At 41.8% G+C, this 23,719-nt stretch overlaps 2 protein-coding genes across 5 annotated transcripts; one reads left to right on the top strand and one right to left on the bottom strand.

The window, feature by feature from the left end:
• mtmr6 (myotubularin related protein 6) lies at positions 1–10,753 on the bottom strand. The gene is made up of 15 exons (XM_070853054.1): positions 10,578–10,753; positions 8,165–8,296; positions 5,980–6,142; positions 5,684–5,841; positions 4,858–4,986; positions 3,436–3,570; positions 3,187–3,319; positions 2,938–3,047; positions 2,557–2,682; positions 2,354–2,403; positions 1,653–1,746; positions 1,452–1,558; positions 1,127–1,261; positions 873–999; positions 1–632 (listed from the first exon to the last, which is right to left on the bottom strand). Exons 1-15 carry the CDS (start codon positions 10,599–10,601, stop codon positions 273–275), a joined length of 1,983 nt encoding a protein of 660 aa, XP_070709155.1. The 5' UTR covers positions 10,602–10,753; the 3' UTR covers positions 1–272.
• Positions 10,754–11,653: 900 nt separating this feature from the next.
• Positions 11,654–23,454, top strand: nup58 (nucleoporin 58). Of its 4 annotated transcripts, none has more exons than XM_070852739.1 (14): positions 11,654–12,045; positions 12,523–12,641; positions 12,793–12,825; positions 12,921–13,205; positions 13,327–13,495; positions 13,667–13,732; positions 14,017–14,191; positions 14,650–14,729; positions 15,025–15,143; positions 15,482–15,564; positions 15,829–16,030; positions 21,467–21,550; positions 22,318–22,416; positions 22,948–23,454. In XM_070852739.1, exons 1-14 carry the CDS (start codon positions 11,966–11,968, stop codon positions 23,115–23,117), a joined length of 1,764 nt encoding a protein of 587 aa, XP_070708840.1. In that variant the 5' UTR covers positions 11,654–11,965; the 3' UTR covers positions 23,118–23,454. The 4 variants fall into 4 exon arrangements, with proteins under 4 accessions (XP_070708840.1, XP_070708839.1, XP_070708841.1 ...); XM_070852738.1 differs by having other exon boundaries at positions 12,523–12,686; XM_070852740.1 differs by lacking the exon at positions 21,467–21,550 and having other exon boundaries at positions 12,523–12,686.
• Positions 23,455–23,719: the final 265 nt, after the last annotated feature.

Below are 23,719 nucleotides of genomic sequence, written 5' to 3'. Positions count from 1 at the left end.
TTTATTCTCTTATTCTATTCATTAATTCTTTATAGTGCTTTTCAACATTCATAAAAAACAAGCTTTTCTCCTATAGATGCAGTATATGACATAATAATGAGGCTTTCCACTGAGATTTAGACTATACAGACATACAACTTCATCCACTCGGCCCATTCAGGACCACTGCATAATCAGCAAGTTATAACGTACAGAACGACAGCACACACTTTCAGTAAGCCCTCTCAATCAGTCGTGCCCATCCCTCAGTATCCCACAATCCCCGTTTGGTCTCAGCAGGTCATGCGTGCCACTCCAAACTCCAGACTGACAACAGCTGGCTCTTCTTTGGCCAACTCGCTGTTGTATGTCCCTTCCAGCTCTCCATAGCTCTGCTTCCTACTCTCCGTGCCGCTGCTGCCCTCTACTGTCCGCTCTGTGTCGGTGCTCTCGGTGGCCTCCTCGCCCACCTCCTCCTGCTCATCGTCCTCCTCCTCCTGTCTCAGCACTTCTTTGTGGTTGATGGGCGCCCCCAGGATGAGGGAGTCGGGACGTGGAGGGAGGGTGTTGGAGTTAGAGCGCTGATCTCTGGTGGGAGGAGGCGCAGGGGGGTCAGAAGTAGCAATGGGGGTCACGCCGAGCTGCTGGAGCCGCTGGACGGAGATAGCACAGAGAAAGACGCTTTGATTCAAAATTCAGAAACAATCGGAGGCATATTTCAGGTGAACACTATCAGTTTAAGAATTAAATAACAACATTTTGATTGTGTTGAATTGCATTGTGCTTTACTGATGAAGTGTTTCTATTATTTTCTCCACCCGTTTCCAGGGCAGGCTAAAGTCAGTGTCCTAACACATGGGCTCTATAGAGAGAATTGGGGTTAGTCAACTCACACTCTCTAGTGCTTGCAGTGTGCTCTCTGCCTTGCGGCTGTTTTCTCTCAGAGTCAGAACAGTTTTGAGGATAGACTGACGTGGATGCATGGACCGATCAAACTGATGGTACATGTTCCTCCAGAACCTTGGAAATGCAAGCGCACACAAACACGTAGATAAGATTGTGATAATTAACGTGTACAGTCAACTATGTAAAATATGGCACCATATATGTGCAACAGCAGCGGGGAGGAGAGGAAGGCTGCACTGACTTGAAATTGTAGGGCAGAGTGGAAGGCTCCAGGACGGGGTGCGCTTCACAGTACGCAGGGCTGTAGAACGGATTCAGGTAGTTTTGTTTTTCACTCATTAGAAATGCCCACAGTGAGTGAGTCCGCTCTCTCAGTCTGGAACAGAAAACAGCAGTTACAGACACAGAACACTTAGACTTCATCACAGTCAGTGAGGCGATTGCTTAGGTCTCACTTCCACACACAAAAGTAGAAAACTACTACTCTACATAAACCTGTCTGTGTGTGTGTGTGTGTGTGTGTGTGTGTGTGTGTGTGTGTGTGTGTGTGTGTGTACTGGACTCACTGCAAGTCCTCTCTCTGTCTCTGATTGTTGCCAAGGAAGTTTCCATATTGACAGGAGTGGACGTGTTCGTGAATCTGCAGCAGGAACCACTCGCTAAACTCAAACGCCTGAGGAGGGGGTTGTCATTAAATAAATAGAATAAAACATAACATTCATGTCAATAGAATACGTGTGTCATGAAGCTCACACACTTCCTCACACCTGTGGGAACTGCTCTGTCAGCTGCCAGATGCACTCCAGGAACTGAGTGAAGATAGGAGAAACCTCCTTGGGATCCCCGTCCAGCTGGTCACATCTGTGGGAACACAATTCAAATACACAGTAACAGTCACATGATATCTACTAAAGAACTAATGAATAGGGTGGCACATAGTCCACATAGTCCACTATTCAACGACTATTTGACGATCTAAGGAGCCGGATTCCACTGCCAGTCTCACAGTCAATTGACATGAAAAAGAGGTTATGAAAGGATCCATTCAAGCTATACGCTGGTGCTGAATGTCTGATTTTACATAGAACTGCTTGAGAAATTAATAAAGCTGGTCTGTGTGTCTGCCTGCCTGTCCGTCCATCTCCGCTCTGTTCAGTATTATGAACTGTGCCATGGCCCACACACCCATATGCGCCACAGTTTTTTTTAAAAATCAGATTTTTTCTAAAATGGGCAAACAAGTGATATGTGGAAGTATTTTAATTGGGTGTCTGAAAACAGGGGCCAGTATGGATAAACGAGTAAAAAACATGATTCAACAATCAGTCTATCAAGGATGTAAAAACTCACACACACACACACACACACACACACACACACACACACACACACACACACACACACACACACACACACACACACACACACACACACACACACACACACACACACACTCTTTAGGTCATACCTGTCGGCAAACTTGTGGCCAAAGGAGATCCAGTCTTTCTCTATTAGGACCTAGAAGACAAATGTGAGGAAAAAGCAAGTTTGAGGAGACACAAACATCTAGCAGAACGCATAAATATTCTCATCAGCTGCTAAGTCCAAGTGCCAAACTGTGTGTGTGTGTGTGTGTGTGTGTGTGTGTGTGTGTGTGTTTGTGGTTGGTACCATGAAGCCTTTGATGGTGCGATAGTAAGGGTCCATCAGGAGCGACCCCAGTGAGCAGACCTGAGCTGTTCTGTCCCACCCGTCTGAACAATGAACCAACACACTGGCTCCTTCAACCGTCACCGCCTGGGGGGGGGTGACATTAAAAAAAAGAAATGAAGCAGTCCTTCATGGTCACTGTCAATGATGGACTGGTGGAGATAAGCCAATGAGGGGCAGTGAAGTTTAGGTTCCTGCTTTAAAATCTATTCATATCATATGAATATGCTACATATTTCTTAAAAAACAGGATTAAAAGTCCTAAAAAAAACAAAACAATGAGCAATTAAATGCATTTTAAAGAAACCAAACTCAAGGAGCTGGAAAGGAAATTATTTTCACCTTGGAGAGAAAGATAGCTGCGTCTACAACAGCCTTGATATGCCGCAGCCAGCCACTGCTCTCCAGGCCAACCAGGTAGTCACTCATGGAAAGAGACCGAGCCCCAATTACTGAGATACAAACAGACAGACGGTCAATTCAGATGAACCATCTACTAACTAAATAATTATAGTAGCTCTACGTAATCTGCAAGACATACGATGACATTTTGTGCTTTTGCGTGCTGGTGTGTAGTAACATGCGTTTGACCTTCTAGTAATTTCTGCAGGCTGGTCCTCATTACATGGATGTTTTCAATGCCAACAAACTTGAAGCGTATGTTGGAGTAGTTGTCCTCGTTCTCATAGCCTTTACCTGCTGCTCGATTAGCTAGCGCATTCAACTGCAGGACAGAAAAAACAGATCAAACTAAAAAGTAACCGCAAATCTTTTACTAACTCAGTTGCCAAACTGTGTTTACGTAGTGTTGAACCCTGTCAAACATGCAGTACATTTTACCTTTGGCCTGGTATCCATGACGTAGACGAATCGGCTGTTGTGATTGGCCTTGCTGATGGCCTGCAGCATGCTCTCATCCTCCAAGCATCGCGCGCTGAACCCAGACAGAGGCTGACTGCATCGACACACTGCCGCCTGACAGGGTGAACAGAGTACACTGATCAGAGCTACGAAAATACAAAATACGGCTGCTAAATTATTGATTAACAGTAGAGCATTTGAGAACGTTCCACCTGTCATTACCTCCCGCTATGGCTCACATACAATTTAACAGCTCCAGCTCCCATTAGTCTGAAAAGGCCTAACAAAATAACTGTTCAAACTTCACTAAATACACGAGGAGTTCAAATTTCAATAGCAATTTATTAGCCATTTCACTTATTGATGATGATGACTAAGCCACTTTGCGGTACAGTCGCTGTGCCAAAAACTCATTGATTGAATGCAGAGTGCAGCTCAGTTCATTTTGCCAAATCATTGTTAAGTCACATTTTTCCAGGTTGAGACATGAAACTAAGTCCAAGATAATGTGAGGCAGAGAGTGGCCAGGACGTCTGCTCTCTATTCACAGTTGTATGACTGGAAAATCAGTCATCTAAACATGTGTGTGTGAATGTGTGTCAAACAAGGTAGTGAATTTCTATAATTTCAGTATATGTACATAGATCATGTTAATTATTATCATTTGTTCACCTACGGCGCTGTTGGATAATACTGATGATATTGATGTCTGTTCATCAGTCCCTCTGACATTTTGGTACGAGATAACTGGATGGATGTCCACAGTTCCCTAATATTCAACGGGCTCAAGACAGTGATTCCTAATAATGCAGTGATCCGCTGACCTTTCATCTACCACCAATGAAAGGTCGAAATTTCCATCTGTACACACACAATATCAAAGTCTAATGAGCATGACATGTACGCAGAGGTTATTACCTAATCCCAGGCACAGACGCACTCCCATGACATTTGCTTAACACATTTATATAACCCCCGGAAAATCACCCTCTCAATTACTAATTAATCCTATGGCCTTTCCTCTAGCACCACCTTGTGGAAAACCTTTATGATTGTTCAGCTCTATTATTATAAGACTGAAACAATGATTATGTGGTTTGTCCCATTGAACTATTTTGTATTGTGGCTATGCAGTGTGTGAAATGAAAAAAAAAAAAACACCCACTGCTTTCAAATGAAGTGAAAACATACACCCTACTGCACCTTTAATAACATTACTTAATTACTTTACTTAACTAATAATTTACTTGCCATAGTGATTTTTTTCCTTTCACTTCCTCTCTCTATAAACAATTACAGCATACAAAACCACCAAACCAAGCTTAATAAAATAAATATAAAAAGTAACTGGTGGGGAATACTTGTTACAGCACTATAGAATGATCTGGACTCTTACAGTACCTTCTTTTCTTGGTAGAAGTATGTGAGTACAGGAAAGCGTCCTTTGCTTCTGAACTTGGAGCTCCCCACAATGATGGGCTTACTTGCTGTGATGGGAACATACAGGTCCCGTGGATACGTCTCACACACCTGGAAAACCAAACACAAAGCACACACACATCACATCACACACACACACAGCACACAAAAGATATTGGCGGACGTCTCCTGTTTTGTGAGCAAGAGCATTAAAACATCTCATCTTGGACTGAAGTTCTGCTTCTCTATGATACTAGAGTTCAACACTGCGCCCTCTTCTGTCCAACTGGTTTCTCCATTAAACTGGACTAATACCACCACGCCCTCAGCGCCAGCCAGCTTATTACAACACAGTGTTCCCTTGCCTCATATTTGTGCTGGCAAGTCTTGACAGTGTTTACACTGAACACAATAAAGTGACACTAAGTGTAAAAAAAAAAAAGCCAAACATATGAATGACTTTATTGCTTGGTGATCATGTGACACCAACAAACTGTCTAGTGGAACTTTTTTTCTCTGTAGCAGGTGGTGTTTATGGTACACAGAGATTGTGCCAAGGTTCAATAACTGTCAGCAAGTGCAGCTTTAACTGGGCAGATTGTTGGCTCACTACAATCTGAGGAGCATTTCCTTTTTTAGTGTTATCTCATGGCTCACTACGCATAGACAATATATAATTGCCAAACCCAGTGACATAATCTGTGGCGTTTATCCTTTTTGCCCTTTGCCCTCCTTTGATTATGTATTTTCTGTATAACATAAAAGTCTGCAAACATTTACACTTTACTAGGCACAGCCGACTATCTACCTTGTAGTCTCTGTTGACGTCGGTGGGCTGCCATTGGTCGCAGGGGACGCCCATCCTCTCAAACTCCGCCCCCAGGTCGATGAGCTGCCATCCTTCCTCTCTCTGCTGGTCGTTCTGCTTGGGGTTGTAGGAGAACGCGTAGAGCTCCTCATAGGACACTACACACAGGAGAAGGAACCCAGAGAGCAAAGCACAACAAAGCGCAGACGAACATGAAAACAATGTGTGTGTTTGTACTGTCTATTATATATGTGAATAAATGCAAGAAATACACAGACAGACACACTGAAACCCACCAGGCCGTAGGAGACGCAGCAGCGAGCTGTAAATGTCATGGCAATCTCTTTCTCTCTGTACCACGAAATGCACCACCCTGAAGTTGCGACACTGGATGACCAGAGGACAGCCTGTGGTGGTCAGGGACAGTTTCTCCACAGACGCTATGTGGTGATGCAAAATCTGGAGAGGAGGAAGTAAAGGAGCAAAATAGACAGAGAAGGGGAGAGCTGATGATCTTCAGTGAATGGTTTTAGATCAGCTTTTGATGTGTTCATATTTATATACATGGGCTTATGCTCAATGTCAAAAGTCCATATACAGATAAATAATATAGATGACAATAATATATTTAGAAATATATGATTTATTTATACATTATATATATATAATATACACATTTAAAAAGCCTGTCTGCTCCTGGATACGTCCATCTAGATAACGTTATCCTCCTTATTTATTATAAGCTAGGAATAAAATTGTAAGAAACCATAATCTAAGGAACTAAGGAACATATTGGTGATTCAAAAATGTAATAAACCCTTTGTGGCTCTCACTAATTTATGCAACTCCTATAAAAATAATGTAAAATGCCTTTTCACAAGAAAATGTAAGTCTTAAAAGCTTTGTAATATTGAAAGATGAATGGGTAAACTGAAGGGAAGAAAGTTGCATAAAGCTTGCAGTCGCTTCATGTCACAGAGGGCAAGAAGGACAAATGCAGCACATCACCATATTCAATTAGGGCAGTTTGAATTCCACAGGGAATCCAGCCATAAAGATGCACATTCATCAGCATTGGAAATGCCAGTGAAACACCCAGCCACAAGCACACACACACACACACACACACACACATACACAAAGTATATGCTGATCTCACCAGCTGTTGAGAGAAACAGTAACTCAACTGCTGTTTAATGTTTTATAAGGCGCAATCAGTCTAACATACTCTCCCTCTCTCTGGCCAACAGACTGATTCTAAAAAGCGCAGTAACATGCAGCGCACTGCACATGCATACAGGCAGCCACACACACAAACAGGAGCACAACAGTAGGACGCACCACTGCACGCTACACAAGAACGAGCTGAAAAACAAAGAAGAAAAGAAAATGTGTTTTTTTTCCCTCAGAGAAGGAGGCAGGAAGGATGGTGGAGAGGAGGTCGTGACCCAGAAACTGCTGCGCAAAGAATTTTATACCACACTAACTTTTCCACGATGCAGACCAGACAATACCAATTGTAGTACCAGTTGTACACATCATATAACAACATAGAAAAATACAGTGCTACTGTTCACAAATATATAGCAAATAGTGTTAAAGTGTGCAAAGTGACTAAAACTCCTAAATATCATTTATTCCTAAATAAATTCCCAATACTCCCCCGTCTCAGACGACTCCTATAGGTTAATTACAACAGTATTAGACATCTCCTGGTTTAAGTTTTTCTAGTTCTCTGCCCTACTCCAGCACTGCCACTGTAACATTAAAAAAATCATCAGCCAATCAGGATGCACTCCTGACGGCTGCTGGACAACAATAACCCAGTTCTCACGGTGCTGCAACAGTAATCTAGAGGCAGCAAACACACACAGACACACTGAACAGAAGCCTCACCAGACACCGTGCTATTGTACAATGATGTTTTTGAACCTCTACCCTACTTCCTGTTACCACACATAGGCTTGCACATTCTCTCCTTTTGCTCAACACACACAGACACGCACACTCCATCAGGGTGCAGACTACCCTGTGGTGCACGCTGATTTCTTGACGAGAGGCAAAACCAGCATAACATTGAAGCTAATGCTTCCGTAGAAGTCATCCACAGCCCTCATTTGCAAATGAAACAATTGACCTCCTTTGCTTTTGAAAACCTGACCTCTTCATGATGTATCTCAGCTTTATTCAAATCAGGACCAGGATCTCAAAAAAAATGACGTCTGCAAATTCAGGGAAAAAGATGTGTGTCTACCAGTAACAGCAATGATTTTGAAGAAGCTACTGGCAACATGCACAAGTCTTTCTAGTGTGGGAGTGCATATATTATATACAGCAGACTAATGAAAGTTAACTAACAGGCAAAAGTGCTGCAATAATGTCATATACACACACACATTTTCACCAAAATGCAATTGGTGCCTTCATATGTGATGAACTTGTACTTAACACCTGCAGTGCTGGCAGGATGCGGCCACTCACCCAGATCTCCTGTCCGGCAGATGCTGAGTTGTTAGAGCTGCTCTCCACGAAGATGAGATGCGTAGCTGTGAGGTACAGTGTGCCATTCGTGGATTTGTTGCTGAAGCGATCCAACAGTCGCACCTGCTCCACCTGCAAACACACACGCACCAGTAATAACAGCGTTAATCAGCCGTGCGTGATTCGTTCGCAGTGAGGTTGACTTCTTCGGTGGAGAGGACATTCTGAACAGAAGTGAGATGGGATCTTGCTAGTGGGAATAACACCTGTCACATAATTACTGTCAGGGGCACTTGGCACTGGCTCCAGCTGGCTCACCACCTAATCCTGACCACCTGGGCCTAACTTTCAGCTGCCAGTTCCATTATAATCAAAGTCACAAATGATTTCTGGATATGGGAAAAGAGTCTAATTACGATATTGACTGAACAATGTGACAAACGTGAACCAACTGGTTCTTAAATTTGTTTTAGTTTAAGTAACTGTCATATATGACTGAGGCTTGGCCTTGCAGTGTTCTTGCAATGCCCCCAACTGCTTTTCATAACTTCATTAAACAAGGTTTGACAGAACCCCCCCCCCATCCAGGGTGAATTTACTTCTTTGTCTATTCCACTTTCTTAGTATTACCAAAAACATATCGAAAGATCTGTTCCAACATGACATTTTCTGAGTAACTGTGTGCATTATAACCATGACAAATGTGTGCAATCTGGAGTATTACACTCTTAAATTCCTCCATTTGAATAACAATTTTCACAAAAAAAAAGAAAAAAGCCTGATAATCGTTATTGGTGACCTGCACTCTGCGGCCAAAAGGCTGTCGGACTGTTGGATTTAAACTGTTAACTGCTGTCACTGCTGAACGTCCAAATCCATGATTCATCATACTGGCTGTTCTCTTGTTGACTCAGACATCCTCTTCTTTGTTTCCATTTTCCTGTCGGTCTCAGATATGATTAAATGATTGTCTCCGAGCAACAAGCAGGACACAGCTCCGTCACAGACGGGTCTCTTAAGCACATATGGAAGTCAGGGATGTGTGTTAGTGAATGAGTGAGAAAGGTGATGATGTGAATGTGCATGCTTTTTGTGAACTCATGATGCAATCTAACCCGTGCTCCAAGGTACATAAAACACAATCTTTCACAATCACCACGTTGATCAATTTATTTCTGATGCAGAGATGACTTTTCGCAATTCTCGAGGTACTTTTTTGACACCAAGTGAAAACTTAAGCATTTCTGGAGAGCAATAACGCCCTCCACAGCTGTTTTATTCAAGCAAACAAGTGAGAAGACTGGAGACGGTGGATGGGGCCACACCCAGTCTGTCTGCAATCACACCTACCTGATCCCAGCATATCCTTATTCTATGGCTCATGTACGATTATCCCGAAGCCTCGACAATTAGGTCACGTTGTTTCCTAACATGATGATGAAAGCTTACCTTTCAACAAACACACAAGTGTAGGCCTAAAGCATGTTCGGGTGGATAATGTCATGGGAAAGCCACCTGAACCATCGACAGTGCAGTCCATAAGCATCTACACAGAGACGTGTTCTTTGCTGGGACGTCTTTGCCATCTGTAATACTGGATCTGAAGTGCTGTCTCACTTTCCGCTTCTGTCTGAAGGTGTGCCGCTCTGTACTGGATGAACAGGGCACTAACTGTAATACCTAATCCTTCACCTTTCTGGGACAAAACATAACATGTCCTCATGTCTAATATTTTGCAGCAAATTATTTGTGATCAGTCTGAAGTCTGGTCCCATGAACATCACCAGCCGCTTGCTATCTTTCCTAGAGGTGCTCTGTACTGCAGCAATCTTCAGTTTTTTGGCTTGTTTGGGGGCTTTTATTGCCTTCAGTCTGGTCTCCAGTAAGTGGTCTGGAAGTCAGGTCAGTCAAAAGATACCCACTGTTTGGCAAATCCCAATCCTTAGTTGTCTTGGTATGTTTGGGATAACTGTCCACGTGTGAGCCTGCACATAAAAAGCACTGATCACTTCCAGCACTATAGTCCATCACTGTGCCATGAGGCTTGAGTGTCGCTTGGCTGTGTAGCTCGCTGTCACACAGGCTGCGCTGGCTGGCTGGATAGTGTAACGTTAACTAAATCAATAACAGGGCGTAACTTACAGGTAGTGACATTACAAAGAAGCCCTGCTATCTGCTGCACGGGGCAAACAAACAGCTCGTTCATGCTCGTCACGTCTGACACCTCAAAAGCAGCGGTGGCCACCTGCTAACGCAGCCACCGTAGCTACTACACTGAGCCACACAGACGTGAAGCCTAAGCGCTGATACCTGGCAAACGCAAGCACACTGAGGCATTACAAAATCCCCACAAGACAGGCCGAGCTGCTGCCTGCATCACATCCATTTGCAATTAGCTCGAAATGTTAGCTACCTTCGGCGTACGGATATGCTCCATTTCTCCGGGTCGAAACAGCTGTCAGCGACTGCAAAGCTTCAGACGACGTCTTCCGGAGATAAGTGTATCATTGATATAATGTGGAGGCTCAAACCGCCGCACAAACAGCCTTTACTTTGTCGGAGGCATACGATATGTGTTTATTGTCAATTATTTCACTCCATCCGCGTAAAGATCCCCTTAGTCACGTCTCACGATTAGGGTGTGGGGTTTTCAAAGTAAAAGCACGAGTTTCTGTAGGTTTTATTGACACCATAAAATGGATCCCGAATTAATCCCACTACATAATGAGTTTGCTTGCTTTGATTAAGCATCATTGTGTTTGGTGAAATACACTATTTATGCAGAATATATACCGAAGCAAGATGGGGCTTCCAAATAGATTTTAACTCATAGGGCCTCAAAATTAGGTCACACTGTTGTTGGTGACCTAAAGCCCTTTATTATTTCAGTTCACAATGTGCATAGTTTTTACAAACAAATCTGCTATTAATCATATGACCGCAACACTTCACTCTCAGGCCCCCTGAGGATCTGGGGCCCCGGGGCATTTTTCCCATTAGTAATCCAGCCTTGGTTCATAACATATTGGTTTATAGAATATATAGCAATGTAGATTATGGTACATTTGCTGTATGAATTCAACTACCTAAAATAGGTTATATATAAAAACAGAGACAGAAATTAAAATATAATTACAGCCCTAATAGAATTAAAATAGAAAGCATTTACAAATAAAATTGAGCTGTAATGCAGAAAATGAATAGCGCCAAACATGGGCAAAAAAAGAGCCTTTGAATGAAATGGCACTGTGCAGTGTTTATGTACAACTCAAACGGTGACTTTTATTTTGAAAGATAAGCCGGAAACAACTTGTGGTTTTTGTCATTAAGGGCTAATTTTTAAAACATGCGCAATAACCAAAATTGGTGACTTGCGCATGTGTGAAGCATCACGCGATACAAAAACAGCGATAGTGGTTATGGGAAGTGTTGTTTTAAAAAAGAAAAATTACCCAAAATGCAATAGAGGTCGGGAAGTACCGGGCGGGCAATAAGAAAAGCGACACCATGCGAGAATTAGCCCTGCGATATTTAGCAGCTGTAAAAATCTAAAAACAAAAGAAAGAGGGTCTAAAACATAACGGACTACAGTTGAACAGTTCCTGAGTCATTTGGGAAAAGCGGTATTTTTTGTCAAAGTATGTTTTGAAGTAAAGACAGTACCGCGGATTTGGCCCTCACGCGGGCATCCTCCAAAGCTAGGTTAGCTAGCCTGTTAGCTGTGATGCTAGGTTGCTCGCTGAACGTCTTCGTGAGTAGCTGAAGTGGACTTGGCGTTGAATGTGCGCCTCTTAACATAAAATGTCAGGCTTCAACTTTGGATCGGGGACCCTTGGTTCCACCAACACTGGTGGGGGATTCACATTTGGGGCTGCGACCAGGTAACGACATAGTTCAGATAGCCTTCCTAGCTAACGTTAGCATCGCTGAGTTAATGAGGCATTAGCATGTCACAAACGCATGCATGACCGTATCGTCAATGTTTTGTGAAGAACACCATTATGAAAGTGAGGATCATTGCCTGATTTTACGTTAACGATGTAACAGAAGTTATGCTCTGCCTGTTACGTGCCGGTGGTTTATCCTGGTACCAAAAGCAAATTTGGCGTGACATACTTCTTGATCCGCTAAGTGTAACTCTTGCAAGCTGCAGGTTGTCCTAATTAGCTGTGGTCTCTGGGGTTTGTAAGGTTATGTGACAAGTAAAATGTGTACGTTCAAAAGTAGCATGGCATGTGCTTTTTAAAAAATGTGTCTTTTGGTTGGGTAGCTCCAAAAGGGTCTTGCAAACTTTTACTTAGTATGGTATGGAGGAATTGTGATTATGTGACTGCATTTACCTCCTTTTACCTCTACAGTGCACCTGCGGCTGGAACTGGTGGCTTCTCCATCGGGACTGCTCTGGGTACGGCAGCTGCAACCCCTGCCTCCACCACCAATGCCACTCCGTCCCTTGGCCTAGGCGGCAGTCTCTTTGGTCAGAAACCAACTGGAGGATTCTCTTTTAACACACCTGCCTCAAGTAATAATGGCTAACAGATACTTAAACAAGCCCTGCACCTGTGTGACTAGCATGTCTGCCAGGTGCAGTCATACATCTTGACTTACATCTTGCTGTTCTCTTTCAGGCGCTGCTGCACCCACTGCAGGCCTTACATTAGGTATGTTTGCATTTCTCAGATTTTTCTGTGTTAAGATCTTGGAAAGTCAATGAAAACAGGTTATAACCTTGATTTCAACACATACCTGCTCTAAGGTGCTCCAGCGGCTACAGCTGCATCCACTGGCTTCAGCTTGGCCTTCAACAAGCCCACCGCCTCAGCAACACCCTTCTCCCTCACCACCACCACCACTGCCACCTCTACGTCAGCCCCAGTGGGGGCAGGGTTAACATTTGGCTCTGTCCTGACATCCACCGCTCCACAGCAGCCAGCAGCCATGGGCTTCACCCTCGGCCTTGGTAGCACAACAACCACCACAGCAGCAGCCTCAGCTGGTCCGTCACTGGGCGGGAGCCTCTTCTCCAACACTGTGTCTGCAGGTGAGCTGCAAACATACTGCCTTAGCTTGTCCACACTTTCTTAACTGAGAAGTATTTGTCTATTGTAGTCTTTAAACTTCACAGTCCTGCATAGTGTTATAACATGTTCTTGGTGTTGCAGGTTTGGGTACGACCACTCTTGGAGGAGGCGGCGGGTTAACATTGGGTTCTCTGTTAACTGCCCCCGCAGCAGTATCAGTGGCCCCTGCTCCCAGTATTGGCCTTGGTGGAGTTGACTTCAGCACTTCCTCTGAGAGTAAAAGCGACACATCATCAGGAGCCAACGCACAGTAAGTCCTGCTGACCATTCATGATTAATGGTTCTTAACTAAATGAAAATGCTATAATGTCTAGAACCTGCTTATTAGGTATTCTGTGCCTTCCTAACCTGTCAATGTATACCTTATCAGCAAGGATTATTCAGTTTGTGATGATGAAAAACTCTCTCTTCCTCCCTCCAGGGACAGTAAAGCTTTAAAAGATGAGAACCTGCCCCCAGTGATTTGTCAGGATGTCGAGAATTTCCAGTAAGTGTTGTTGTATGTGTATATATGTCACAGGATTTTATTCATTAAACAGCACATTGCTTGGCATAGTAGAATTGTGTCGCATTTGTTTAAAGATGCAAGTGTTAACTTTTAGCAGAAGTGTTAATTTCCAAAGTGGCTCATTTGTGCAGGGGATTTCCCAAGTGCTGGTTAACTGGCATATAAAATCCATAACTAATGTTTAATTCAAATTCAAATGCTTGGTGCTAATGCATTGATAATGTATTGATGATGATTGTGCCTGTCTTCCTCCTTTTTTATAGAAAATTTGTGAAAGACCAGAAACAGGTTCAGGAGGACATCAGCAGGATGTCATCAAAGGCCATTTCTAAAGTCCAAGATGACATCAAGACCCTCAGACAGCTCCTCTCTGTCAGCGCCAGCGGTCTTCAGCGCCAGGCTCTGGCCATCGACAAGCTTAAGCTGGAGACGGCGCAGGTAAAAACAGTACATCTACACACACACACATTCCTAAGTGTGAGAAGTTGAATGTTCTACATAACTTCTCGCATATAGACCTGTTGTCAATATGAGCAGACATCACAATGAGTACATGATTTCCTTTAATACGGTCAAGAAATATACATGACAACTGGTCTTTTAAATGGACAGACATCATATATAGACACTGTTGCATATCAATAATCACAAAAGACATAAGGTTCACAAGATAATTTTGCAGTTCTATATTAAGATGGATACAAGTAGTACTTTTTCTTTGCCATAGTTACTGACCAGTCTAACTCTTAAGACTTGAAATGAGTGGAACTTAACTGTCTATGTCTGTTATTTACATCATGAACTGAAACTGTGCAAAAAGCTCACCAAGATGTTCAAGATGGCCTTCTGAACATGGATACAAAAAAATCTGTGTTGACTTTCCTCACCCTATTCAGGAGCTGAAAAATGCTGACATAGCACTGCGCACTCAAAAGACTCCCCCTGGACTTCAACATGAGAACACTGCTCCATCAGAGTAAGTCACCTAGCAGATAGTAGCCCCAAAGCAAATCAAAGGGGGTGTGCAGTGGTGCAGTTTGATTGCTTTATTTATCCCTTGATTGAGTTTAAAACTAAAACATTTGTTAGGAATTGCAGTTGAGTCCCATGAGACAACACTGAATAATCATCTTAATAGTTGTTAGCCTTTTGGCTCGTCAAGCCTCTCCTCACTAGTCTCTCAATTGTTTTCCACATATCAGCTTTCATCACTTCATTTATTTGAAGAAGAAAAAAAGAGATGAAAACAAGTGTGTTCTTTCTCTGTTTAGTTATTTCCATAGCTTGATAGAGCAGTTTGAAGTGCAGTTGCAGCAGTACCGGCAGCAGATAGAAGAACTCGAGAACCACCTGACAACGCAGAGCAGCGGTTCCCACATCACTCCTCAGGGTAAGAAAACATTGGTCAGAGTTTCAATGCTATCCTGCAAAGTAAAAAAGTTACTGTATCATCTCCAGGTTTTAAGTTGGCATTAATCAGTTTAATTTATATTAACATAAAAACTGATAACAGTAATGTGAATGCGGTTGCTCACGGTGACAAGCTACGCATCTACTTAGACACAAATAACGCAAGATAAAAATGTAAAAGAACTTAGATCATTTAAGTGGCACAATAAAGGTTGTTGTTGATCTTTATTTCTTGCTCTTGTCTTACTCCTCATCTGTTCATTAACTCACCACAAATGTGCATACAGATGAATATATTGTGTATGTTTCTGTTACCAGACCTGACCCTGGCCATGCAGAAGTTGTACCAGACATTTGTTGCACAGGCTGCCCAGCTTCAGTCTGTCCACGAGAATGTCAAGGTCCGTTCTTTAAAATGATGAGATACTGTTTGAAAATATGTTCAGTCATGTCTATCGCTGTGTGTTGAGCCGTTCTTCAAGGTTGAGTAGAGTTGTATAGTGATAGTTGTGTTACAAATTGTCCAGGTTCTAAGCAAATTGTAATTTAAACATAGAAATGTGCATACTGGAATATGGTTTTGTTTTACATGCGTGAACAACATGTTAATTGCGTTATTGTTCTTTCTTTTGTTTTGTCTTTCCCTTTGTTTATGCCTGCGATAGATCTTGAAGCATCAGTACCTCTCCTATCGCCGGGCCTTCCTGGAAGACTCCACAGACGTCTTTGAGTCCAAGCGGGCCTCGAACAGGAAGTGGCAGAGTGCTCCGCGAGTCACGACTGGACCCGCCCCGTTCTCCAGTGTGCCCAACGCTGCAGCGGTTGCCATGGCAGCCACGTTGACCCAGCAACAGCAGCCAACTCCAGGTCTGACTGCCTACAAGTTCTAAAAAGTTCTCCTGCTCTCACCTTTTAAAACAAAGGCGTGAGAGGAGAGACAAATGTGATAAGTTTTGGAGAGAAGACAATAAGTGTTTTTAAAATGAGGCCATTTTGAGAGTAGACAAAGCAAAAGGGGACAGAGAGGAGGAGTTAAAAATAATTAAAAACAAAAAAGCCTTAGCTGGTGCCCGTCTGTAGTGTCTCTAATGGTAGAATGGCTACAGAAAGAGGGAGAAACTCTGACCTTTGTGCTGCCTTACCATCTTGTCTCTCACACCCACTCAGTTCAAGGGTTAGACACATTTCTCAAATGCGCCTTACAATACCTGAGTGGGGACATTTTATAGATGGCTCCAGTGGGAAATAAACACCAGAATCTGGCCTATGCACTTGAGAATGTCATACAAACACTTTCAGTGAAATGATAATAACCTACTTCATCTGATTTCTCTCTGTGCCCTCTCTAATGACATGTCCGTGCAGGTATATGAGGCTGACATTATTGAGAAATGAGATAATGGGAGACAAAGTCCATTTATCTCAATCTTGCTCACTTGAATCTTGAAGATATAATAAGAGCTTCTAAATCTCGGTTGAGTTAGAAGTCTGCTTTATTCAATGGATGCTTGAAATGAGCCAACTCAATGAAGGTTGAAGCATTAGGCACTTGCTGTGTGATTTAGATATACTTAGCAAAAATTCTCTGAATGATTAGTCAGGTTTTGGTGCGTCTTTTTGAGATTTTTTTAAAACATTTTTTTTAAGATTGTATCTGGGTGTTCAGTTGGTGTGTAAGATATGAATGAATTATAATGTAGCTCCTACTCAACTGTTAAGAGGTCTCTTCCATGTAGGGAAACTCCAGTCGACCAAACGCCAAACAGGACCCTTAAACATTCTTGAGAACAGAAATTATGATTGCATCACCATTGTTCATTGAAGCCTTCAATTTCCCACCAGTAGTAGGCCAGTTTAGGCCAAGACCCACATTTCTAAGAAACCTTACTCTAAACAATTGTACTATAGGCTTACATGAAAACTATATTGATGAAGCTTATTCTATTCAGTATTACTTTTCAGCATCAGCAGACAGGAGAAGACTGATCTCTCTATTACAGATATTGGTGTCAGAGGTGTGTTGGCAAATGTACATTTTTTTTAGGACCTGCTATATCCTACAAGTATTTAAATAAGCCCTATACACTAATTGTTACAAAATACAACCAAGCAGGCCATATTGTTTCAGTCCCCTCACATACAATGGGACACAAATGTACTTTTATTAATCATTTTACAAGTAAAATAACGATGTAAAGATTACGTGTCCATTATAGTCGTTGCCACATCTCTGAGGTGTTAAACAAGTTTCAGCCTTTTTTGTAGGCTTTGGTTTGTAGGCCATGTTACTGGCATATCAGGGCACCCACTTACAATGAACAAACTCAACTATTGTGTATATTAGCATGTTTCTGCTGTCTTTTTTTTTTTCTCCTGTAGACTTTTTTACAAATGTAGTTAAGTATTGAAAAATTTGAAAAATGAAAGCAATATTTTAATTGGACAGGCTTGCAAAAGCAGCATGGTTTGAAAACTCTTACGTGACAAGTTAAAGAAACTTACAGAAGCTTAAGTCTGGTTTCCTTTGCAAATTTCAGCTGCTCCCTTTTCTCAAAAACCATCAAATCTGCTGAGACTGTTATCAGATCTGATGACCACCATTTGATACCTACTCAATGAATGTGGCTTAATTTTCAGGGTGATAATATTTGAACATTCACGTGGTATATTCAAAGGTACTTCGATCACGTAGCAGGACATGCAGGAGCTATTCTGAATAAGCATCAAGACTATTTAAGTATTTGTGCCAAGCAGGGATGGGAATATTTCACCATCTGTTGCTTAACCACCATTTGTCCTTCACCAACAAGCCCTGTTGCTACACTAGATAAGTTCCACTTCTGTGGTGCAAGTGCACACTACCTTGGTGCCTGCTGCAAATGTTTTTCATGTTGCTTTCCATTTAATACAAAGCCAAATCAACTTCTGATCATAAGGTTATTGTTACCCCGTGTGCTCCAGTTAGCTGTCTAAACAGGCTGCAGTGCACTGTAACTTATGTCAAACTCAGAGCTTTGCAGGACTGTTAAGTCTGAAAGTTGGGCACCAGGTTACATGATTGTTTTTCAGTGTCAATGATAATATTCAGCAAAATCCAATCCCTATTGCCTAATAGTGGCTGTTCTAGTATTTGACTCAGTCATTTCATAGACTAAGCCTGAACACAAGTGGACGTCTTGGTCTCTTCAGTATTTATTTACCTATTTATTTCGATTTTATATATATATATATATTTTTTGTTAATGTGTGTAACTTAGTCCATAATTGGAATGGCTTCATGGATGTTGGCCAGGCTCACAGTACATACAACACTAACCATGCAGCTGGGTGGCGCTTACTTCTGGCAGATTCTTGTTTTTCCCATAGACTTTGTCAATGTGCTGGTTGATTGTGTAGGCCAAAAGCTTGCTCAGATTTGTGCCTCAATGTATGTAAGGTGAAAGGTGCCAAAAGACTCAGGACTGAAAATTATAAACTATTTAATTACCTGAACTGTAAATTTAAACTAATAAAATCGTCTTTCCATTTGTGCACTTAGTTGGTCTTGAAGTGGAAGTGAGGTTGGTAACCTTGTAAAATAGCCCATGACAAAAATAGTCAGCATTAATCTCAGTGTTCAATACTTAAAGGCATTTGGTTGGTTTGGTTGCATGAGGCCACACCACTGTTACTTGATTTAAGCCGTTTCACCCAAGGGCTACTGTCGGCGTCACACAACTGAATACAGTTGTCACATACAGTTTAGTTATTTGAAAAAGTGGAGTGAATGTCCTGCTCACAAGTTGTAATTTCAGGTGTTTTATCCAAGGTGGCGGTACTTTGTGTGTACCTTTGCTGAGACACATTTGTTTCTTGTGAAGAAAATCTTTCTCTCTGGTTTGACCTTAATTGAGTCCAATTAGTTTGGTAGAATGCTTTTTGCTGCTCACACTGGTCCTTCAGTGCCAGTGAGGTACGTCTGTGCCAAATGAAACAAACCGGCGTGATTGGCGTTGGGGTTTTATTTCCCACCATTTCACGATGAAAGGATACAGTGTTACATGGCGTCGATACTGGTGACAATTTAGCATTTAGGGCCTCAGGAAGGTGAGGACAAAAAAAACGTAGTTTACTGTGATGCGATATGAGCTGGGTTTTAGTTCACTCTCTAGCACTTACTCGTCTATTGCTGCTAGTCACGGTGGTGCTCGATGAACCCAACCTAATTGATTCTTTCTTGACGCGTGTTAGGAGAAACTGCTGCTTTGGATATTCCAGTCCTCTGTTAAACAACTCTAACACTTTTTGTAGGATTGCGGTACAGTTCTGACCTGAGCTCGGACGTCTGTTAGATTGATCCCCACGTTGTCCAGAATTTTGACGTTTGTGTAGTTTAGCTTCGACACACTTTGGCATATTGTCTTCCACACCTCTACAGCCGTTCTTGGCACAATAATGATTATTAAATTATGTAATAATTATTGGTCTGTCAAAGCTGTTTGGACCTTAAAGATGGTGGTGGATATTCAGCCACCTTCTTCCTGTATGTTAGGCATCTCTTTATATCTGTCAGTAATGTGTTTGCAGATACTGACTGCTGTATTTTGAACGCCATTACAACAGGAGTGATCTCATTTACCTCTTTTTCAAAAACAAGTGAAGGAATTAAAATGTGATTTTTGTTTTTTGATGGTTGGCACAGTTATTCTGAAACTGAATAATGATACTCAGTTGTGTTTATGGTATCTTATATTTTCTGTTTGTGGGGCTTTAGCACAGCAGGTCTCTAAAATGGACCCTGTCAGTCAAAAGTCAGATAGTCTGGTCTATTGAGTGGTTGGCTGTAACAGACTGTTCTTACTCTCTCTCACACATTTCCTTTGACCATTCATCACATGCTTATATTATGTCTTTTTTCTATATGGGTTTCAGAAGTACTACTGTTGCAAGTTGTGTTTTTTGGGGGGATCTCTGACATGCTACACATTTGCTGCTGTTTATCTGAAAACTAGACTGAAGAATCTCTTATATGTTACAAGTCACCTCACTTCAGTCAGACTTGATCCAACAAAGTATTTGTAGCCTGTAGTCGTGTAGATTTCTCCAAGGCGCAGCTTCAGAATTTAAAAAAAAAAAAAAAAATTGGCTGTTATTATGACTAAGAATATACTGGTGAAAAGATTTCACACAAACATGAACCACAAAGGTCATTCAGTTCCTGAAAGGACGGCCCCAAATTTGACCACATTGACTTCCACAGGCAAACTGTAACATATCATTGAGTTTCCTTTATTTTGACCAGTTTACACTGAGAGGCAGTCATCAATGCCAAATTCACACTTTCTTATCTAAATCTCGAGTGCTTTTACTTGTAGATGAATGTGTTTGAACTTATATAACCAATGCCTGTTGATACAGTATATTTAATATATAATATGGTGTGCCTTTTAAGCTATATTCAATAATTGTGTGATGCATTTTTTTGGCGTATGCTAGTTCATTCACTCTCAGAAATCTTGAAAATTTGGAAACTTGTCAAATGCAGTAGCAGTTAGCAATTAACAATCAATCCTGTTCTAAACTGTTTGTTTGTGTTTTATGTAAGTGGAATTGCATATTAAATTGACAATAAATCAATTTTTAAACAAAGAAACGTTTGTCCTTGTTTCTTTTTGACTGAAGTTGTTTTAACAATGCAGACTAATTGGAAGCCTTGCAAAATTTGAATACACAAAAGAAAAACTTGCATAGAGGATAAAAGACAAGTTTCTGAGTGAAAGAACTAGCAGCATTTTTTTTTTTTTCAACAGTTTGTCAGCAATGATCACTGCTGATTAGCTGGAAGATTATAGTGTAAAACTTACATAACAGTATTTATAAAGTATATATATATATATATTTGTGCACTGCAGTTATAAAAGCATGGTGCATTTGCTGACTGTTGTAATACTGTATTGTATTTTACAGCTCTATGTGAAGGTTGTATAGAGTAGTTACTGAGCAATCCTCTGCAGTGTTTTAATGTCTCCACAAACAGCTACTGTTAGGTTACTCTTATACCATCTATTGCAGATATTCTATTTCTTACAGATGGACTTAAAACAATAGATATTTGAGATTTTTTAATGTTTTGATGAAGCATATGATGTCATTAGGCATATTTTTTCAAATTATATTTAGTAGTTAGTAGTGACAGTCACAACATATATAATGTGTCCTTAATGGTCTTACCAGCTTTTCTGTTGAAGGCACTGAGTAAAATAATGAACCTCACACAAAATGCATCCAGAGGAGTAAAGCGTTTGCTCTCTCTCTGTGCCGTAGGGACCCAGGCACCCTTGGGGGCCGGGTTTGGAAACCCCTTTGCCTCGGCAGTGGGCACTAGTTTGGGCTCTTCTACCCTTGGAGGTATTACCTCTGCCTTTTTTTATTTTTTATGAATCTTCCTTTTAATTTTGCCCTTTCTTTACACAGTTTACCATTTCCCTTATGCCTCCTAGCTTTTAATGCCAAGCAGGCTTATTGTTTAAGGTCTTTGTGTTCCCTAGTACCAAAGCAGTGGTAGGCAGTGTGTATGTGTATGAGAGAGTGGTGCAATGAAGCTTGGCACTTTTTTTTTTTTTTTTCTCCTGTTCTTCCTTGTGGAAACGATCATTTGCATTCACACCACAAGAAAACTGAGCAACCACTTGCCTTAGGTCACTGTACCTTTACACGTGCCATGTTGGATGATTTCTTTGCTCATTGAGGAGGAATTTGGCCCAAAGAGTAACCAGTCTGTTATACTAAAATAATGTTGCTGAAACACCTTGGATGTCAACTGATAAAGCCACCTGGCCACAACAGGCATTTAAAAGTAGCCTGGCAGTGTGGGAACAAGTGGTCTGAACGCAAACCAAGTTGGTGTGTTCTCTTTTTGGTGGTGTGTTTGGTAAAAACTTTCTCATGTAGTTTTTCTCCCTTTGGCCTTTGCTTTGCCATGCATTGTACTGTGAGTCCTGTTTTGTTCTGCAGTCTCCAGTCAGACGTTAAGCTGTGCTCTATTGAATAGGTTGTGGCATTTGTTTTGCTAATGCCTGCCCGTATGCACTCCTGAGGCACTGCTCCATTTATTCAGTGTTAGTTTCGACTGTGTTCTTAGCCCGAACTGACTTCCATGTCACTCTCTCCCACAGGTTTTGGTGGTGGGCCAGGATTTGGTGGGGTGGGGACTGGGGGGTCTTCTTTTGCCTTCTCCTCCACCAGTAAGCCCACAGGAGGCAGTCTGAGTGCAGGTACATACATGCTGCATATACCCCCTTCATACCCGGCCCCCCAGAAAATACAGCAACTCCAAAAATGACAACTAGAACTGTCTGAGTAGGCTCGTGTTTGTGAGTCTACTTCCTGAATTGTGATATTTCTCTGAGCATAAGTCATCAGAGGCAGTTGGACACGCTTCCTGTATACATTCTGTCAAGCTATGCTGAGCTTCAGAGCAGTGTGCAGATACTGTATAATACGTCTGTGTCTGTGGGTTTCCTCTCTGCCGTAAGACGGCTCTGTCACTAACATCATCCTTGTAAGCCTTTTTATGCAAGTGTGCTGGCTGTTTGGCCACAACACATTTTAGGATATGGAGCTTTTACATCAGGTGGACAAAATGTGCTCACAACCTAGCAAATGCTAGAAACTATTTCATATGGACAGGCGTTATTTTTGTTCTTTGTCTGCTCCATTATTTGTGTTTTCATCTAACATGTCTTACATTTTGCTCTTTTTTCTTTTTTGTGTCCTCCTGTGTCCCCAATTTCTTGTTTTTCTAGGTTTTGGTAGTAGCAGCAGCACAGGCTTTAACTTCAGTAATCCTGGCATCAACCCCTCGGTTGGCCTGACCTTCGGCGTGTCCAACCAACCTGCTGCAGGCTTCGGCACAGGGGGGCCCCTTCTCCAGCTCAAGAAACCCCCCGCTGGTAATAAAAGAGGCAAGAGATAGAACCGCGGAGAGATGGAGACCTGCTTGGGGTTTGTAGCAGGTAAGGTTTGGTCTCCCAAAAGCATATAAGTGCTGTAATCATTATCTAACCACAGGACAAAGTAAATGCAAATTTGTCAGGATTGAACCCACTATAAAACAGCAACACAGGATGACCCACTTAGTCATTAGGAGGTATAGAAAAAACACAGAAAAACGAGAATCTCAGTGACCAACAAGCAGAATCTTTCCCTAATACATACATTTCTATAAAACTACATTGCCCACTGTTTCACATTGATTTGATTCCATTTCATTTGATACTGAAATTGCCAGCTCCATAGCCAATATCACCCGTCACTTATATTCAAATGTTCCTATCAGATTCATTTAATCAATTGAATTGTATTGTCTGGCTCCTACTCAATAATTCAGAATAAGTGTAGTAGACAGTATGGGAAGGTTAAAAATGTTAACATAATTTTAAATGAGTTTTCCCATTCGCGTTCATTCAAAATGTTGCCTGTACACTACAATCTGCAGTGCTGCAATGCTTTTGGGAAAACCAGCCATGGACAGAGCTGGGTCAATTACAAATCGTTGAGTTACCTGTGACAAGTGTT

This window comes from Pempheris klunzingeri, chromosome 21 (assembly GCF_042242105.1).
Source record: "Pempheris klunzingeri isolate RE-2024b chromosome 21, fPemKlu1.hap1, whole genome shotgun sequence".
NCBI classification, from domain to species: Eukaryota; Metazoa; Chordata; class Actinopteri; order Acropomatiformes; family Pempheridae; genus Pempheris; species Pempheris klunzingeri.
This window is presented reverse-complemented; position numbering and strand designations above follow the sequence as displayed.

Coding starts and splice junctions, on each gene's coding strand:
- mtmr6 (XM_070853054.1), bottom strand. CDS start 10,601: ATGGAGCATATCCGTACGCCGAAG. Junction 8,297..10,577: donor AGCATATCCGTACGCCGAAG/GTAGCTAACATT, acceptor GTGTGTTTGCAG/GTGGAGCAGGTGCGACTGTT. Junction 3,048..3,186: donor CCTGCAGAAATTACTAGAAG/GTCAAACGCATG, acceptor TTTGTATCTCAG/TAATTGGGGCTCGGTCTCTT.
- nup58 (XM_070852738.1), top strand. CDS start 11,966: ATGTCAGGCTTCAACTTTGGATCGGGGACCCTTGGTTCCACCAACACT. Junction 13,496..13,666: donor TCATCAGGAGCCAACGCACA/GTAAGTCCTGCT, acceptor TCCTCCCTCCAG/GGACAGTAAAGCTTTAAAAG. Junction 22,417..22,947: donor AGGAGGCAGTCTGAGTGCAG/GTACATACATGC, acceptor TTGTTTTTCTAG/GTTTTGGTAGTAGCAGCAGC.